Genomic DNA, 22,037 nt, shown 5'->3' on the forward strand with positions numbered 1-22,037 from the left:
AGTAATTCCTTTTATGCAGGTTTTATAACGATCCTTTCTATAGAAATTAATGCTTTATTTATTTTAGTTTTTTGTCTAATTTTAAGACTCTATTGGAATTTATTTAAGCTTTTTTTTTATTGAAAAAGATTTTTTCAAGCCTTTTTTAGAGCATACATATAACTGATAGGGTTAGTCGGAAAAAATACATCTATTCTTCCATTGTTTCAATTCGGAAAAAACCAGGGTAGAAAAAAAATGACGAACAATTTTGAAATCAATTTTACTTTCGCCCTTGTATCAACCTTTTTTTAAATAAGAAAATGCAGCACTAACATTAATTATTATGAAATGGATGATTACCCGGATTTGAAAAATAATCATCTGAACTTGAAAATAAAAGGTTTAACCCAAAGAACATAAAATGTGCGATTCAATAAGAAGGAATCAATGACAAGTAATGTTACTCGTTGGCGAAACAAGTGAACTAGGGAGCAATTCTTATGCCTCTGAGTAATTTTTTTCTTTTTTTTAATTTTACAAGTAATGTTAGGATTTATATTTGTTAACACGTAATCTTTCTCTCTTTCGTTGGTATTTTTGATTGACATCTACTGGAACAGGATTTAATAAAATAAAGAAATAAAGATCTCGAGAGGGAAAAATAAATTTTCTACAATTCATAAAAAGTTAATATTTAAAGCAAAAAAGCTGAAAAAATAAAGCAAAAAAACAACTTAAATTTGCAATAATTTTCGAATAAATTAAAATTTCGGAACAAAATCCGTTTAATTTCACAATTTAGCTCTTTTGCGACTTTTTTTTAAAACTCTTTTCACTCTTTCTGCAGGTCAAATTTTAAGTTGTATTTCAGTGGGTTACAGAATAACAAACCATGGTATTTTTTCCCTATACGTTTAACAGTAAAGTTTGTTCAGTCAATAATTCTCTGAATATGAATTGTTAAATTTTTTTCCATTGTTCCCCCTGTACACACACACTATTGTCTTTTCAACTGTCTTAGTTTTGGGGCTACAAAACAAAATGTAACGTTAAGTAAAACATCCAAAACAGCTGCTGCGTTTGCGGGACCCTTGCGAGTTTGGAGAGAAAATGCTCTTTTTATCTCAAAAACTGTCTGTCAGTTTTAATTTCAAATTATCGAAAATTTACTGCCTTCTTTAAAAACGAATTTACCGAATAAATGTTGTTCTATAGAGCATTCAAAAATCTCTACTTTCCGAGAAACCTAATTAAGAACTCCTGGAGAAGTATTTAATTAGGCGTAGTTAAATTTTAACGGTTAAAACACATTTTATAATTAGGAGAGTGGTTATCGAGAATGTCAACCGTTGTCTATGAAAAGGTAGCCCATCATAGAATCGAGTTAACACGTCTTATATACTAGTGAATTGTAATTGTAATTTTGTAGTGGTAGATTCTCTACAGTGTATTATGTAGATATGCCAAATTTAGTACACAACTGTGGTAACTGTGCTAGAAACAACTATGTTATTCTGTATAACAATTATTTTGGCCTATTTAATTCCCCCCAAAAATAGTAATGACAATTACACTTGAAAAATAATTTCAAGGTGTTAATTATAAATTTCTTTCAGGATTTAAATATTTTTTTCAGTTCAAGATTTAAATATTTATTAGATAATGAGATAGTTTCCAAGAAATAAAACTTTAGGACTTTAAGTGATTATTTTTTTAAAATTTATTTTTTAAGAAGAGCATTCTATTTATCGCATAATCTTAAGTATGTTTATTAATAACACTTATAACACATGTAATTTTTTTAAAAAAATGTGTCAAAATTTGTTAAACAGATTTATCGAAGTCTAATAACATTGACGGCAATTAATTATATCTTCCTCTTCATGTTCATAAATTCGTTTTTATTTTTACATGGTTGAACATCGAGAAAAAATAAATATTTACTTGAGACAAAATATATTCCTTTCAATGAGGTTTAAATTTAATAAATAACAAACAAGATTTTTTCTACTTTGTTCGATTGGAAAACAAATAATCGTGATGCTAAGAATATATATAATTAAACTATCGGACCTACTGATATCTATGATTATTTAGAAAGAAAAAAAATCTATCGTCATCCGTTACAAAAAAATAAGTTCATAAAAACAGACGCAAGTATCTTTAATAACTGGTTGTTTCGATCATTTGTTAAGCTTTGGAAATTGTTATTTCGCTTCACTAAGTTGCTTCAACAGAGTAAGTGCAATTTAAAGGCGAAAAAAAGGCAAAGAAAGCAAGAATAACTCTTGATTTTAAGAGAGTAATTTGACATTAAAATACCTTTTCAATTTTTTGTTTCATTCAGCGAATTTCGCAGTTCTACTATTTTTTCGTCCTTCTAATGGTATAGTATTTTTTAGTATCTGCTAAATTCATCTGCTTCTTTGTGTAATTAAAATACGAAATTACTTTTTTTTTGTAAACCGCTTGAATATCTATGCATATAATAGGCTATACCTGTAGATCTCGGGCAAGAAGTAATAAACACAAAAAAAAATATTATATTTGTTACCTTTAGGAAATTAATGATGGATTATATTAATTATTACTGAATATTAAAATCTTTTAACTTTTGGGTCGTGTAAATTTTTTTGTCATATTTTTATAAATAATTCTTGGAAAATAATTTTTGATAATTATTTTTTTTTCAAAGTTAATTATTATTTTAAATTAGAGATCTCAAAATGAAATAGGTGTTTCTTTCATACAAATGAAAAATTGTTACATTTTCAAGTGAATTCTTGATTCGACTTACTAACGAACAATATCCAGTCATTTACTGATTTTGAGATAGAAAACTAATGATCGTCATAGGTCAACATTAAATAACTAATAGCTTGCACAACGTTTTTAAATAGTTTTATTCATGTGAGTTTAGAGCTAAATTAGTTCGCCTTAATACTGTAAGTGGGAAATGAGTTAAGCAATGCTAAGTTTTTAATGTTGATTTATGTATTAAATATTTTGGAGAAACATCAGCCAAAACTGACTAACTGATATAGCCAGAAAAAAAAGAAAAAAGAAACTTTTAGTTTATAGATAAGACATCAATGGTCGTTCACCCATCACCAGTGGACCTATGAATCTTAGCGTATGGAGAAGACTTTCTACATACTTTTTTTGTTAACGAAAAATCCTCAGCTGAATTCGAAAGGCAAAATGTACTTGGCTGATCTGGTCATTTTTTTAAAATTAAGGTTTTTTTAACCCTTAATCATCCAATCAAATATTGTCATTCTTTTAATAAGTTTGAGCGCAATATCAAGAAATTAAGTAAGAAAAAAATTTTTTACATCACCTCTGCGCTTATAATGCGAACCTATCTTCACTTTCGCTGCTTTAGTGTACGGCCCACCTTAAGCAACTCGTTGGTAAGTTTTTAAATCTGCTTGAAACACGTGTTTATGAAAATGGACACTGATTGAAATGCGTGTTTAAGAAAATGGACACAGCTACTCTAAGAAAATGGATATAGCATTTGATTCCGTTTATCAAACTTCTCTTATGGAAATTATGTCATGGGCACTAATAAAAATATTTTTTTCTTATAAAAAAAGAATATTGACGCCTAAAATGATGTTCCATGCCCAATTAAAACAATGTCCTCTCCCATAAACAAAATTTTTTCGATTTTTATTTTTCATTTGGTATTTTTTGCAGTAGGCGTTTGCTAGATGTAGTAGCCGAAATCAATTTCAAGTATTCAATTTCATTACTTTTCTTTATGCTTCGAAACTTGAAAGTTTAATTAGCTCTGCAGTCATTTGACTTTATTAAGTACTTGTAACTCTAAAAAGTAAACTATGTATTGGGACAAAAAATTTCAGATAGCATATATTTATGACAGTGACAAGAAAGTTCAGAACATATATTCATAATATTTACAAAAATGTTCATAATATATTGTAGCGTATCTACCACTACAAAAATACAATTCCAACTCATTAGTATATAAGACATGTTCTATAGCTACCATCCCCACACATATATTCATGAAATTGACTACAAGGTTCATAACATATAATCATAACATTTAAGAAAAGTTAATAACTCATATTCTTAACATTACCAAAAATGTTATAAGTTACTTAAAATTACAGGTGTTTATTTTATAAAGTATTATAAAATACATTTGTTTTATTAATATTGGTACCAAAAAAAAAAGCGCATCAACTTCTTCTCAAAATACTTTTATTTATTTTTCGAAGTTTATGTGTTACAATATCCACTGCAACTATGCAACATTGCTTTATGGTGTGATTTTATACACCGGATGAGGGAGGGAATAAAGGAACTTTTGGTCATGTAATCACGGAAAAGCCAACGACTTCACATCTGCTATTTCCTGAAGAATTGCCCTCATCTTAGTAATAGAATGGACATTCGGTTAAAACTTGGATATAAAGGGAACCTTAAAATACCACTTTCAGCGAATAATTAAAATACTTTATATGTAATTAATATTCGTTTATATTTGTGAGATTTGATTTTAAACCCATGCATTATTATTATACTAAATCCAAACTTAAAAATGTGGTTTTATTGTAAAAAGAATCCCTTACTGAACACACATTTGTTAAATTAAAAAAATCGTTGAAAAAACTGTTTTAAAAATAGTTATAAATTAGTGGGCTGAGCCCCCTGCTCGCTAACGCTCGCCAACCCCCGAAAATTGCTTCGCAATCTTCTTTGGTTTGCTTCACAAACCAAGCTCGCTTCGCTCGCTACTAACTTAGTTACGTTGCAAATGCACAAAATTCTAAGAATTCAAAACAATCATTCAAATCCATATAACAACTTTTTTTTAAAAAAAAAATTACATCTTTTTAGTAAATACTAAGTCATTAAAATAAATTTGAATTCAAATAAATGACATGTAATTCGTTAAACCTATTAGAAATGTGCTATAGTATGAAATCTTAAGATAAAGTTTCTAAAACTGATATCTCTTTAAAAAGGTTAAAATTTTGACTATAATTAAGTCTATTAAAAATTGAAATAAGTGAATTGCAATGGAAAAACCTGCATAAGCAAATAAATTCTAGTAAAGCAAATAAATTCGTGATATAAATCAAAAATCGTCAAATAAATTCGTAATATATAAATTCGTGAAAAAAAGCGCTTTCGACAAAATACTAAAATACTGGCATGTGACATTTTTAGCGGCAATCATTGGTCGATTTTCTAGCGTTGCCATTCGGAGAGTTGTAACGAGGCTTTTTTTTGTCGCCGTGTAAGAGAAATATAATATATATAGATATTTTTTAAATAATTTTTTAATAAAAAATTATGTAATTTTTTGCAGGTACAAGTTATTTTTACAAAATTTCTTACCAAGAAAACAAATCATTTAATAGTTTCATAGAAAACCTAGCTGTCCTCTTTTCTATAATCATATTATGAATAGAATTATCCTCCTAACAAAAATTAAACAAAAAAAGGACCATAAAATGTTTAGATTAAATAAAAGTTTTGATTTATCTTAATAATGGAACAAAAATGTTGTTAAATTTATAAATTAAGAAAATCTAAGAATAACAGTAAGCATTTCTTTAATTTTGTAAGAAATGCGTGATTTATTATTATTTTTTAATCGTATGATTAAAAAAATTTCAGCTCGAAATTATAGGAAATGAACGCAATCAACATATGCCATAATGGTCTCTTTTTGTTTAGACGTAAGGCATATTGTCATTTTCCTTTTGACCTGCCTGTAATATTTCATCCATGCAATACAATACCGAAGAAAAGTTCGTTAGAAATGAACAATAATTCAATATCCGTCGACCTGTTTTATCCAGACTCTTAAGAATTCTTCAATATTTCTTCGAATTTTGAAAAAGAATATGTATATATAATAGGCAATCAAACTATTATTTAGCTTTATTAAAAGATCAAACATTCCGGCATGCAGAAACATGCTCTAAAACAATAGCGATATGCGTCTGTTATGATGCGTTTGATCATGCTACCGACCTCAACTATTTTTTTGTCAAATTTGATACGGTACAGTGCGCACTGAGATGAGATTTCTCAGTTAAGCCGATCTTAAAAGATATAAGAATAAAAATGTCCTACCTTAATCGACTTGCTTCATGGAGTGCGTCACGCCAGACTCTTACGCTTTTCAACTCTTTCAAGTGCCATAACATTTTCTACGCGATTTTGCAAACAAATTCAGCACTATTTCCTCTTGAATTTAACACACAAAAAAAAGTTCGCACAGATTTTTGGATGATGATACTCTTCGTTTTAAACAGAGCATATTAAGAAAATGGATTGTTGAATGTTTTACGCTTGATGATATTTAGTTTTTTTTGTTTGTTGCCTCTCTCTTTGAATAACGTGTCTAACGAAAAGCTGAATAATCATTGTTCGTTGGAAAATGTTTTTCATTATTTTTTTTTTATTTGTTTGTTTTTCACTCTTTTTTACTTTTAATGTAGAAAGCACAGCGATTTCAGTTCTTAATAATTCAAATATTTTGAACTTTGCTAATATTATTTATAATATTGTGGTACGTCGGTATTTTCTTTAAATAAATTTAAAATAAACTATATGGAAAGGTAATGGTAGTAAAGAGATATAGCTTGTATACTGCCTTAACGTGACTAAATCAATAATTGTCAAAAGTCAGGTAATGTTCCTGAATCGTCTAAACGCATGTTATCTTCTCGAAGAAAAATACATTCTTAGTTATGGGTATGCTACTTTAAGCTGACGCTTTTCCCCAAAAATAGGTAGCGACTTAAGCAGATTATTTCATCTTTGTCGATTATTAATATACCCTGAGGTGACAAAAGTCATGGGATACTTCTTAATATCGTGTTGGATCTCCTGTCGATCTATGAAGTGCAGCAACACAATGTGACATGTACTCAATAAGATAGTTTTAAGTCTCTTACAGGAATATTCCGACGTTAAACTTCAATACATGTCCATAATTGTGAAAATGTTTCAGGTGCAGGATTTTGTGCACGAACCGACCTCTCTATTACATCCCATAAATGTTCGATGCGATTAATGTCAGGCGTTATAGGTGGCAAAATCATTTGCTGGTAATATACAGAATGTTTTTTAAATCGCCTGCGAACAATTAAGCCCCGGTGACATGGTGCAGTAATTATCAATAAAAATTTCCTCGTTCTTTGGGTACATGAATTCCATGAATCTATGCAAATGGTCTCCAAGTAACGGAACATAATCATTTCCAGTCAATGATCCGTGCAATTGGACTATAGGACACAGTCGTCTGCCATAAAATACAGTTCACACAATTATGGAGCCTGCTCCAGATTGCACAGTGCCTTGTTGACAACTTTGGTTCAAGGCTTCGTAGGGTCTGCGCCACACTCTGACTCTCCCAGCTCTGATCTGCTGAAATCATGAACAAGCTGAAGTTTTCCAGTCGTCTAGGGTCTAACTAATATGGTCACAAACCCAGGAAAGGCAATGGACACGATATCGTGCAGTTAATCAAGGCACTCGAGTCGGTCTACGTTTGTATTATCTGTCATTTAAAACTACAAAATTATTTTTAGTACATTAAAAAATGCGAATTAAATTTTATTAATTATATGATAAATTTTTTTATGTTTAGATAAAGCATTCAAAACTAAAGATCCCTATATAATTTTATATAAAAAGGGGAAAAATAATAAAATATTATTTTATTAATGAAATAATAATAAATAAAAAATAACAAAATAATAATAAAAATAAAATAATAATAAAAAATAACAAAATAATAATAATAAAAATAAAGTAATAATAATAAAATAATAATAATAATAAAATAATAATAAAAATAAAATAATAATAATAATAAATAGCGAAATAATAATAATAAAAATAAAATAACAATAATAAAAATAAAATAATAATAAAATAAAATAAGCTAATTAAAAAATAAATATTAACAATACTAAAGAAAACGCATTTTCGTTTCTGATGCAACATAGTTCTTGATACCTCATTGAATAAAATGACAAGGAAAAATGCGTAGAACTATTTTGGTTCAAAAAATTAAAAAAATAAATATTAAAAAAAACATAAAAAGATAAACAAAACAAAAATAATATTTTTTAAGGGAGCTACAGTGCCAATAAAAATTTGCAGAAATCACGATTCTCTACTACCAGTTATGATTTTACTTAATGAAACATTAAATTTGATATATTTTATGATTTTAACATAAGTTTTAAAAGTATTTAACAAGGATTTAGGGATGTATTAAATGTTTAATTAGTTTTTTGTTTTATTTACTATTTTGTGTAAAGTGTTAATTTTTTTTCAACTTATTTTATTGATGTTCAGTTCATTGCATAAGTACAAATAAAATTACAGTTTATAACGCGCAATATCTAATAAAAAAAGGAAAATTAAACATCGTTCAATAAAAGTTTTCATTTGTAAAATATATGTTGTAATTTCCCTTTACTGCACCAGCTATAAAATTAAAGTAAATGCGTGAAAGTAAATATGCCTGCTTTTACAGGGGAAAAACAATTAAATGTTTGTCTTCTTTTTGAAAAAGATAATTTAATTACCAATAAAAGTTTCCAGAAATTAAGAAAGACATGAAAAGCAGTAAAACTTATATCAGCGGATGTCATTTTAATTCATATTTATTTGAATCTTTTATCACAAAATACGGAATATTTAAGCTGTATCGAGTAATGTAATTAAATTTAATTTTTTTCCTCGTAAAATTGTAAAAACTTTTAGATTAATTTTAATTATTATTCCTACATAGTAATTCATATAAATTAAGAGCCTTACAAGCAGCAAATAATTGTCATTGTGACATTTTTAATGGAAATAAATAAATAACTATATTTATTACAGAGTAAAAATTAATTGCATTTCTCAATTTTTAGATTAAAATGAACAATGCAAATCGTTCCAAAAATATTTAGGTTAATTTTGTTAATAACAACGTTTCAATCGTAAATATATGTTAAATTTTATTTTTAATCAAATTTAAATTAAAAGTTAACGGTACTGACTTGAAAAGCTGCAAATTTTTCTTAGCACAGAATTAAATTTAAAAAAAACTGTAATAGCTTTAAATTGATACTACTCTTAAAATAAATAAATTTATGCTTTGATTAAAAACGAAAACTAGTAATACTCTGTTTCTACGTCAAGAACCACGTGATGCCGGCACAGGTGAGAGCACAAACTTCTGTGACGTCACCGGTCTGATTTGACTTTAACGTTCAAGGCGAATGAAAATGAACTGAAATCCGAAAGAAAACTCAACAAATGCATCAGTTGTTTTGTTGACGAAAAGATATGTTTTAAGAAATTTAGCAAATGCGATTGGTTATTTCCGCGATTCGAAAATGTTGGATTTTATACAAGGTCAGTAATGATTTATATAGTTATATTATTTTGTAACGAGATGGATGATTGGAATAAATTCACCAGATCGTAATTATAATTTTATGCATATTATAATTCTAATTTATCGTTAAATTCAAGATAATATAAAAGCCACTCTTTGATATTTTGTACTTAACATTTACCCATTTTAATTATTAGGTATTTGTATGTAAAATGTTTTTTTGATGACTATCACAAAGTAAATAGATCTAAATACGATTAAGTGTTTGACTTATTCAATCAAATGCACTTTTAATTATAGAAAATATATATTTTTAAATAATCTATTCCTCTTTAATTTTATAAAATATTATCATTCTAAGATTATTGTGATTGTATATACATATTTGTACCTTTTTTAGTTCGAAGTAGAATACTACTTCAAATTTAGCACTAACTTTATGTACAATGTATAAAGAAAGCAATATATGATTGATTAATCAAAATATTAATTTAAAACGAACGTACTTGCAAGAGAACTTATGATTTTTATATCTATAAACATTATCAAAACAACTTCAAAATTTTTCTAATTTTTTGATCTCTAAAATTTTGTTTCATTTTTAAAATGGATTTGATTTCATAAAAAAACTGCTCCTTAAAGAGAAGATAAGTGAGTGGAATTATAAATAATAAATAAATCAAAAATACGTACACTTATATCTGGAATAGTGTAATATTTAAATATTTATTATTTTTGTATTAGTTGAATAATATATAATATTACATGAGTAAATATAAGTATATATATACATATATATAGTAATCATGTAATAATATATATTATCACGTAAATAAACATTTATTGTAATCATTTAATGGTATATAAAATATACTTTATTTCTTAAGTAATATATATCTATATATATTACATGATAATATATAATTATTTGAATAAAATATCCTTTTACCGCAATAAACATAGAGAAATGCGTATTGAAAATACTTATCTGAAACTTATTAGCAAAGAAGTATATGCATTTTTAAATTAAAATTATTGCAAAAACAAGTTTCTGTAAGAGATTAAAATTCTTTTACTTGCTGTCTCATCTGCTGTGAACTAGTTTCTGTTTTTAAATTTTGTTATAAATTTATTGGTTTTTATCAGTATAATCTTTGAAAAGCTTACGTTTTTTAAGCAGATTTTTCTTGTTTAAAATATCAATAAAAAATTAACACTTTATTTGATTTAAAGCAAAATATGAACATTCCTACTTTATTTTGGAATTCTATAAATCAGTTTATATATGTGTTATTTCTTTTATGTTTTTTCCCCAACAAAGTTGATACATACTTTTAATTAAACGCTTTTGCTGTGAACTAGTTTCTGTTTTTAAATTTTGTTATAAATTTATTGGTTTTTATCAGTATAATCTTTTAAAAGCTTAAGTTTTTTAAGCAGATTTTTCTTGTTTAAAATATCAATAAAAAATTAACACTTTGATATTTGATTTAAAGCAAAATATGAACACTCCTACTTTATTTTGGAATTCTATAAATCAGTTTATATATGTGTTATTTCTTTTATGTTTTTTTCCCAACAAAGTTGATACTTACTTTTAATTAAACGCTTTTAAAAAAGGAAAATATTTACTAAAATTATTTTTGTTTCTTAAATGAATTATTGAAATTTATTTTTTACATATTCTTTAATGAAATAACAGTAAATATCATATTTTTTGTTGTATTTTCAGCAGAAATTACATAATACAATAAATATCATTCGGACAAATTAAAAGTTTCACGAGGGAAATGTGTGATATATCTTTTTTAAAACGGAATAAATGTTTCAGTGAATTTCGAAGAAAACATTGTGCTTAATCTACTTCTATACAGATTAAAAATAGGATCTTACTGAGTCATTTTGTATCATTATGTATGATTAATCCCGTAAACGAATATACATACCGTTGAATCAATAAATCATATATGAATATAATAAAAAGAAACCCAGCCTACCACCACCTACAAATCCACACTTCACATACATGCGGACGTGCACAACGTCAGGTGATCATCAAGTCTGGTCAAACGAAAGGTCATTCATAGGCTGAATGAGTCACATAAAGTATTAATTTGCATAGATTATTTAATAAATACTAGGTATTAAGAATTTGTATTAATAATTTGACATTTATTTCAAAAGTGGTATAAAAAATTTAAAGAAAATGGTAATACTAAAATAAATAAAATTTCGTATTAAAAACGTGTGGAAAATAACATTTCATTTAAACACTTTTAGCCATTTAAAAAAACCGCTTATTAAACAATAATTTTAGTTAACTTTTATAACACCTTTATCGCTGCTTTTTTTAATAGAATATATACTTATGTATTTATTTTTATTTTTTTAATTATTTTTTTATTCGTTTATTTTTTTAAATTTGAATAAAAATAACAGGAAATGTTTTATTCTATAAAGTTTCTCAAATATAAAGATTTTTACATATCTTCTTCATTTTTTCAAAATACATTTTTTGCGAAAAAAATATTAAATTTTCATAATTTTTTAATGATTTATTTAAAAGATTAAATGTTCACTAAACAGAGTATGAACTTCGCAAGGGGAATTTTGGTTTAGATTTATTGGAGTTAGTAAAACATAATAAGAAAGATAATTAATAGAAAATCATTGTTCTCATGATAATTAAATACAGAAAAAAAACAGAAAATTAGTAAAATTATTTAAATAATTCAACTTAATATTTATAAAAAGGTTTATATAAGAACAATTTATTTAAATCCATCTTATTTTTCGTTATTTGTAATGTGCAACTGTAGTTTTGTGCTGACGTTTAGCTACACACATTATCTACGCTAATTTACTTTACAATAGCAAATCATAAAAAATACTTGCGGGATTTTTTTTATTTCATTGTATGTTGTGAAAATAATAATTTTTTTTCTAGAAAACTGTGTTGCGATGAAGTAAACATAATTGATAAATTGTAATGGCTTTATTATTCATTGTTATCAGTACCGATAGTTGATGACTTATGCATTCATATTATTCGATTAGAAACATTTTAAGTTTATTTAGAGGAAAATAGGAAGGAAAATTCAAAATAAATTCCTAAATAATTTTAAGATCATTTAAAATTTTCCTTCTGCTGATTTCACAGAATTTTTTTTATGAACTTTTTAAACACCCTATGCATCATTGAACAATAATGAACAGAAGAACTATACTAAAATTGTGTCATGCAATTTACAATGTTTCCCACACTATATTTCTTTAGTTTTAGTTCATTGATGTTTTTTTAAAATTTAATTTAAGAACACTAGTGCCAGGAACAATCAATATAGCACATCAATATAAAATGGTTTCATTTTAATATAAAATTTTTGATTTACTCGAGAATAATTATACCGTTCCTTCAATAACCCATATTCAAGATAAAATAATTTAAATATTATAGGTTGAGTTAAAAAGTATCAATTTGTTCACGGAAATTTTTTTTTCTTTCAAATTGAACTCTTTTTTTTTTAAATCTTAACTAGGCCATTCGCTTGCACTTTTTCTGAAGAATTCCTGTCACACCTCCTAATTTGTTATCTTCATACGTGGTGATAAAATTAAAGTTTATGGCAAATAAAATGACGGTCTATTTGAAATGTCTTAGCATTTTGATAGAATAATGTGCAGGTAAAAAACCCTCGTAAAACTTTCTGATTTTTCTCCTTACCCGGATGTAAACATTTCATTGCATCGCATTCTTTCTTACTCGTTGTGTCAGATCTAAAATAAGATTTCTTTTCAGAACATTTGTTTTATGACACTCTTTTGTTTTATGTAACTTTTTAGAAAACTCATTTAATTTAGGATGAAAGATTAAAATTAACCTCGAATTTAAAACTCATTCATATTATAATAAAGAATAGCTAAAGTAGTATAATAATATACTCTATCGGCTTCATTAAAAAGCTCTAACTCTTAAATTTCCAGGGAAAGTAATTTAAATACACTGCAATACTGAATCTTCTTTTAATTCACTTCATTTTTTTGTTGTTTTTATTACCATCAGAGCAGTTACTTCTATGACTTACGAAAAGGCTATCAAGGAAACATTTTATACTTTTAGTATTAAAGAAAAAATGTACCCGAATTATCACCCCGGGCGCAGGTAATTTTTATGCGGAGTACTAAGAAGTTTTGTGCTGATTAATTTTATCTTCTCTATTTTGCTTTTGTTGTAAATTTTTTTAAATTATTAAGTCTTACAAAAGGAAAAGAAGAAAAATTTAATAATTTTTCAGCAAGCAAACGATAGAAAATCGTTTAGTATGTTATAATGAAGATACTTATAAATAATAAAAAATTTTATTTCTTCAAGCACTCAATAGAGTTTGCAATTCTGTAGTTAATTAAAATAATATTTTGCTAAACGCCCTGAATATTCTTTGAAACATAAAAAGTTTTTGAACATTATATTAAAATTTAAAATATTTATGAACGAGGATTCAAATAAAACTAATAAAATTACAAAAATACGACTATGTATTCTTAAGTATTTGATCTAACTTTTGATTGGTTTTGCTCTAAATTTTATCAATTTGAATCCAAATCTAAATTTTATTTCGTTGTGAATATTAATGTTTTTGATTTCCTAAGTAAAATTAATCGCACAACATTACTTTTTGGATAAAAACTAATTTCTGGTGAAAGTCTAAGTTGCTCTAAATTGAAGAGCTTAATTTAAAATATCTGTTATCAAATTTTCGTGTCAAGTTTTCAACTATATATTATTTTAACTTTTACAACTTTCCTTATAATAATATAAATACTACGATAGAAATACTTTTAAAATGGAAAAATTGAGCGTGCTGAATCCATTAATCATTTTTTTTAAATCAAAGAACGCTTTCGCTTTAATGTAACTATTTTTAATTATATCATAATTAACATTTATAAGTCTATTTGTTACCAGCAAAAAAAATTCCATGTTTCTTTCGGACTGTTTCAATTCTAAAAAACATAACTTTTTATGAATTTAAAAATCGTCGTTATAAAAAACTCTTCCAAATATGATTATAAATCGAAAGAATTGGTTTATAAATTAAACTTATTGTGTATTATGTAAAATAGTAAAAACTTTTTAAAATAATATTAGCTATTGCGCATTAAATAATGCTTATTGAATTAGTAGGCTCTTTTTTATACCTATGACGTTTTTAAAGAAACCCAAATTGATAATATTTACAAAATGAACTCATTGTCAAAACTTGCATTATTGCAAATAAGCAAACAGGAATACTGATTAGTTATTGGCTTCAAAATATCAAAAAAAATAATAATAATATATACAAGAAAACGAAATCACAAATAATCAAACTTGATTTTCTTGATTGTAAATATGCCAGTTATATAAAAAAGTACAGATTTCTACTAGAAATTTCGAGTTAGAAAGTTGTGGTTATATAAACCATATCATATTTGAATTAATTACCATTTATACATAAACTTTACTCTTAATTTTTGACGCAGCACACACATAAGCGTGATGTTTTCGCAATTTAATATATTTTGCCTTTAAAAATAATTTTATCTGGCCCTTTTTCTGTAACTCGATATTTCTTCTCAAATCACGCACGTCAAAATTACTTAGAATTTCTATTCTGTCATTGTAAAAAATATTTTGACAGAAACTTCATAAATAAGTGATTAATATATTTTACATTTATATTGAAAATTAGGTAATTGCAAAAAGTTTAAGTGCAAGTTTAAGTTAAGTATTTGTTTAGAAATGATAAAGAAACACAAAAGAAAATCTTTATTTGTTTTTACATCTTATTTTTGCCATATATAAAATGAGACCTTATATTCAGGGCTTAACATATTACAATGATATATATAATATGAAAAATCAAATTTTGTTTTAAAGCTTTGTATCAATCTCTCCTACTTATTACCTTGGTATTTGTTACAAAACGATTGTAAATTTTGCAAAATCTATGCAAATATTTCAGTCAGCACAAACATTTTAAACATTTATTTCTTCTTCAAAATATTTTTTCCTCAAAATATGGGTCGTGTTTTTCTTATAAGCTATTTTAAATACAGAAAACACTTAATCAAAATAGAGAAATTGGTAGTAGTATGAAAGAAATATTTTTTCATTTAATAAAACCAAATGTGTGCGGTATTCGGCATAAATCTTAAATTTCTGTTTTTTTTTCCACTTAAATAAGTTATCATCAATATTTTACTTACATCATTTTATGTCACACTTAATTCCACTAGATACGTTTTATTTTATTTTATAACCGTCGTTGAACAGCCGACCCAATTGCATGGGTTTACGACTACTAATGTTCAACTCCGTAGCCTTGTAATTTTGAACCAATCCAGAAGACAAGGAAACTCCTGGATAAGTACCCCCTGAGGTATTGATTTGTTATGGGAACATGGAGGACTTTGCGAATCGACAGATTTAACGTGCATCAGTCACCATTTACTACACGGGGAGTCTTCGGCCGGTGAGGATTGAACCCACGACCTCTTGGACATGGGCCCAGCGTTAATTGTTACGTTAATACTAATTAATTGTTAATTTTATAAAAACATCCATCAAACATGATAAGCCTTGATAGCACAATCTTATGTGCTCGCTTCGCTCGCCACCAAGTATACTTTTTTGAAATTTGTAATAATATTTACAACATAAATAATTTCAGAAACTACATTAAAAAATAATTACCTAATAGCATCATATTTAAGTTTGGTTTAAGAATTTGAAAAAATGCGACTTTGGCTTTACTGATTTATTCTGTTTCTAATCTGTTTCAATCAGTTAGTTATAAATTTTAGCCCTGGATACCAGAAACGCAATCTAATCTTATTTAGATATAATATAATTTTTATATGCTGTTTCCTAATCTCTGTTAATTGTAAATAGTGACTCCATTATTCGTTGGAGTCAACATGACATTATTTATAATTAAAATTAACTATCGTTATTATAAATCAAAGTTGTTTTTTTAAGCAAATAGAAAATAAGAATAAATTAGTAGTTTCTTATGGAAGAAGTACAAACCACTGCTTTTGATTAACTTGTAAATGTGATCCTTTTTTTTTATAGAATGTATTTCTATGTATCCTTTTTATTTACTCATTTTTTAAAACAAAATGTTAAATAAAATTTGTTTATATAACGCAAAATATGTACTCAACAAACATAGCTAATTTTACCTTTATTTAAAAGCATCATAAAAGCATGAAATTCATTTTCCTTTTTTTTCATTAATAAAGATATTCATATCATTTGCATTAGTTTATAATTTAGATAAAATGTATCATGGATTTTCCAAGCATGATAAAAATTAATCATTTCATCTATCAATTTCTTTCAATTACAGAATGTCTGCTATTAAAACATATACTCTGCTTTGCAAAAAATTATTTGTGTTTCCTGTGGAAACAATAAATGCAACTCGATTCATAATAGTACCACATAAAAAGAATATAAATAGATACATATTTTTTAATTCAAAATATGATACAGTAATTATATTTATCTCTCGAATTTCATTCCGAATCATTTTTAAAGTTGAAAACCAATATTTAATAGAATAATTTCTTTTAAGAATTTCGAGCAAACAAGCATTGAGAGAAGATTTTTTTATTATAGTTTCTTTTTTAAAGGGAAATGACACATATCTATTTAATCATAAATCAACCATTATCATTTTATTCCTTATGAAAAAAAAGAGAAATCAATGGAAGGAAAGTGTTAAGAATGGTTATCGTCAAATAATCCTTTCACTGATTTATATGAGGATATGTCAAAGGATTTCTGATATCCATAAACCGGTTCATTTAATGGTCACTCTTAAGTATAATTTATGACACAAGGATTATGACACTGTGTTGTAATTTTTGATATTTTCAGGGAAGTTTATAACCAGATAAAATTTTAAATGTTTAATGCATGACACAATTTTTACCTGTTAAATAATCATGTTGATTTTTCCCTATGAAATGCTATACACTTATTTAAAAAAAAAAATTTATGGTGTAGTTTTTACTTTTGTTGTAAGTAACGAAATTACAAGTAAAATACTATGAGCGTTTTTAAATTACCTTTAGAATATTCACAGATTTAAATATTTAATTAGTTATAAATGTGTTAAAAATTATGCTGATAAAAAAAGATTTTTATCTAAAAAAAATGAAGTACATTTTCTTGAAAACTATTTTTAATAAAGTACTTTATTAAAAATAGTTTATCAGAAAATGTTAGTCAGTAGGGCTTATATCAATAATGCTAAAACTTACCCTTTTCGATGTACCTTATCTACGAAACTATTTATATCGGTTTGAAATATTTTGGAGATATTTTAGATTACATCAGTTGTATGCTGTGATAATGTTTTTGCGTTAACAATACTTTTTGAGTTATCGAAGATTTTTGTTAAAAAATGAAACTTTTCATAAAATTAAACATAATTTTTTTTAAAAAAATTTCTGCCAAAAACATGCATTAATAGCATGGATTTGTAACTATTCTGTGAAAAAAACCTTAAGCAATATCTTAGGTGCTGAGAAAAGGTACTTCGTACAATGACAGTTTCAGCATTATTTGTATATTCCTTACCGACTCCCCTTACGGTTATTGCAAATATTTATAACCCATTTGAAAAAAATTAAATAATGCATATTTTATGGAGAAAAAAAGTGTTTATTTATCAATGTTATATTCGTCGTCCTTTTACAATATAGTAACTGCAACTTCCTTGTATCGTTTTTCACATTATTGAATCTGTCTCAATATACACATTTTTGGGGTTTTCTATTAATAAAAATTATATGGAAGATTTAAAATTTAATGTTTTTTTCACTCTTCAGATTATTATTTTAAAGGCAGATATTTTTCTTCTATCAGAGTATTTGAAAGCCTGAATTGAGAAGAATATGTGAATAAAGAGTATTTCTAATTTTAACGTTTAAAACTTATAGCTTTCTTTTGTGCAAAATGCAATGAAAAACGATGCATTATAGCATAGCTTCTATCTGTTAATATACAGTAAGCAAAAGGGAAAAAGGACCATCCTGAATTGCTTTTGATTTAATGATTAGATTTTCGTGTTCTGGAACTCAATCTTAAAGATTCGAAGGTATGACCTCAAATATGCTAATTAATTAATGCAAAAGCTATTTTAAATTACGAAATCAGACACAAACACGTCTTTTCTCTGAATAAACATATCTTTCTTAGCGAATTTGGCATTCTGACAACCAAAATATAGAGGGCAGCCCATGTCTAGAAAATATGGTCCCAATAGTTTGGACCTCTTAATGTTAATTTTACTTTTTGCGTATTTCGCCATATCTCGAGAACTTTTTAAGGGAATTAAAAAAAATTTGCATACAATTATAAAATTCGTTTATTCAAAGAGAATTTTTTTAAGAAATAATTTTCGTAAATATTTATTATTTTTTTATTATTTTATTTAATAATAGTCGAAAAACTTTTTGATCGTGAAGCTTGCAACTTTTTAACGTCACTTTAAAGAATTCAATTCTAAATGGTAAAACGCAGAGCTTTTGCAAAATTGGTCGAATAGTTGCTGAGAAACCGAATTTTAAAAATACAACTATTTCATAGTTCGTTAGTCAACTGATTTCGCTCCATTTTTGTATATTTTCTTCTAAAATTGAATTGTTTGAAATGATGTAAAAAATGCATTCCTAACAATTCAAACGTTTTTCAACTTTAATTAAATAAAATAATAAAAAAAAATCAATATTTACTAAAAGTTATTTTTTGCATGGAAATATTCTTAAGATACACGAATTTCTTAATTATGCGAATTTTTTTTTCTCCATTCGCTTGAAAAGTTCTCGAGATAAGGCTAACTCTACTTTTGACTTCTTTTTTAACAAAAATTTTTTAAAATAAGTTTTAGGAGTGGGGATTGCAGAACACGGTATGCTTAGTGTGCACGCGTCGTATAATTGGGGCCACAGGAACACTGGTCCAAGGAAAAAAGGTAGAGTCATGGATTCTTCACAGCTAGTCATTTATTTATCACCATTCAACAAAAACATCTTCATTGGAAAAAGGAACACTGGATTACCTCGTGTATTTCCTATCCGAGAACACGTGTCTGCTTCTCTGCATGCTCGGCTGGTTATATCTCAAAAATAAATATATATAAAATTTGTTATATCCTAATTACTAGATTCACATAAGATGCGCAACCTTAGCAATTTGCAGACAATCATAAAATTCAGAAAAACGAGCACGCAGAGAAGGAAAGAGAATCTTACAAAAATTTCTCGATCACCAACACAGAGCGTAAACACACTTCGAATGCTTGAATGATAGCGTCCATCCGGGGAACCGGCTTGGCGCAACTCCCGGTTGTAGTTAAGATAAACTAGGTGCAAGGCACCGTTAAAATTAATGCTTTTAAATTTAGAGGAGAGCCAGACTGTATCAAATTTGGGTGGATTGTGATAGCATCATCACACTTAGTTTTCCGTCACCTTTTCAATTAATAAATTTAAAATATTAAGAAATCTCACAAAAATTATTGTGCCCTTCATACGAAAAATTTAAAATTTTAGTCTTAGCAATATATTAGTAATACATCTTTCTTTATTAAATTGATAAAATTTAAAGCATTAAAAATAGTTCTCGAAATTCTGAGTAACAACAGGTATATTGTTGATTTAATACGCTTAATGTATTTTTTCGCTGAAGCAGATGTTTTGCTATCTTCTTAGATACTTTCTGCAACCATTGTTATCTAAACCATGATAACATACTTTTTATCATCTCGATTTATTAACTAAATATGTTTTCTTCTAATCATGCTGTTTTAGCTTAATTTATTTAGTTGTTCTCCCCCTCTCCGTTTCAGTAAGTTTTAAAATTTTAATTAACCTTTATTTATTTATTTATTAATTTTTTTTTGGCAGGGATTCCCTTTTCGGTGAAAAAGGTGCATTGTAATTATACACTTTTTCTGCTAATAATTATGATTTTTTTCTTTTTGAATAAGTAATATGATGATATCCGTTATTCTTTTTTATGTTCTTTTTTCTTATTTGTTAAGAAAAAGACTTGAAATCTGTCGTTATTTTGAACTGTTAAAAGTGGTAATTAAAGGGTTCTGTTTCCGAATAGAAAGCAAATGGAATAATTTCGAATACTTTTAAATTTCATTTGAAATCCGTTAATTTCATTGTGTAATCTATATTATATGAAACGCTAATACGTATGTATCAATAAAACCGATGATATTTCTTTTCTCACGTTGGCAACAGTTTTCATTTTTAATTGATAGGATTCGGCCCGCAAGAGCACGTAGTGAGCATCATATGGCTAATCTATATTATATAAAACGCTAATACGTTTTAATTGATAGGCTTCGGAGCGCAAGAGCACGTAGTCAGTATCATATGTCTAATCGGATGAATTCTCACCGAATTATCAAAAAAATTCTCACAAAATTATCTTCATCGAAGCCGATGCTTTACATCCGGCGTTCAGTTCTATTTCATATTGTTTTACAACACACGGTTTTAACCCTCTGGTGGGAAAGACTTTAAAACAAAACTTACAACAGTTACTTTTCTCAACAACTGAAATTTAGAATAGTGTGATTAAGAAAAATATACGAATTGTTTTCAATCTCAAATTAATATTGAAATGCACAGGTTTAGAATTTTCTACAGTGAAAAGTTTTCGGAACTTCAGTGTTCAAAAAAGTATACAAAAGCTAGACGGTAGCGAGCATCGGATTGCGAAGCAATCCGAAATGAACTGCGAAAGCAGTTCCGGGGGTTGGCGAGTGCCAGCGAGCAGGGGGCGAAGCCTCCTAGTTTTAAGTATTACTTCTTAAGTTCGAATATGATGAAATTTTTTCAATTTATTCAAACAATAATCTTTTTTATATTTTCTTGCTTATAAGTTAGTATTCGATTGTAAAAAAATACAGATGTTACTGAACTATATTACGATTCTGTCATTCAAATTTAATTAATATATATAATTAATATATATATATATATATATATTAATAAATAGGATATAAATTTAATACTCATTTTAAAATTTTATCTAAAAAAATAACAACTCATTATTGCATTCAATTTCGACGATATATGACCATATTAATTTATAAATAACTTTCGATTCACCTTTAAAATTGTTTCTAGAAACTTTTGATTTATAACCTTTAAGCATCGTAAATCGAAGACAATCGGCAGCTTGTATATAATTCAATCAATTTCTTCTTTGCAGAAAAGTCAAGAGTCTTCTGACATAGATTCTGATGAAGGGCCTTTGAACAAGCATCGCCGTTTGTCAATTGATCGTTGGACATCTGTGAGGACATCAAAAACCATGGATAAGACTTCTCGTGTTGTAAATAATAAGTGCTGTCATAACATTTTACAGAAGAGTCCAACGAAGGATATTGGTATATTGTGTAGTGACTTTGTTCCCATGAATGATAAGTGCATTATGGTTGGAACTACTGGGATAGCTGCTTTAAAAGTAAGTAGCATTTAAAATTTAATAGATTTTAATTAATGACTTTTGTAGTGTTAGTCATCTTTGAAATACAATTTTTTAAATAGTTAATTATGTAATAAATTTTAATTGTATTTTCAAATA

General features: G+C 26.7%; 1 protein-coding gene across 3 annotated transcripts in view; it reads left to right on the forward strand.

Annotated features, from left to right (window-relative positions):
* Positions 1 to 22,037, forward strand: part of LOC107444534 (uncharacterized) — a 399,483-nt gene that overhangs the window by 302,543 nt on the left and 74,903 nt on the right. For 2 of the 3 annotated variants that reach the window (XM_043043210.3, XM_087161611.1), the window contains one exon: positions 21,663 to 21,917. In XM_043043210.3, the coding sequence (XP_042899144.2) occupies positions 21,663 to 21,917 (255 nt within the window). Of the gene's footprint in view, positions 1 to 9,239; positions 9,391 to 21,662; positions 21,918 to 22,037 lie in introns of those variants that run through there. The other variant, XM_087161612.1, reaches the window with a different exon arrangement.

This window comes from Parasteatoda tepidariorum, chromosome 4 (genome assembly GCF_982258835.1).
Source record: "Parasteatoda tepidariorum strain Cologne lab strain chromosome 4, Ptep-v5.0, whole genome shotgun sequence".
Taxonomy (NCBI): Eukaryota; Metazoa; Arthropoda; class Arachnida; order Araneae; family Theridiidae; genus Parasteatoda; species Parasteatoda tepidariorum.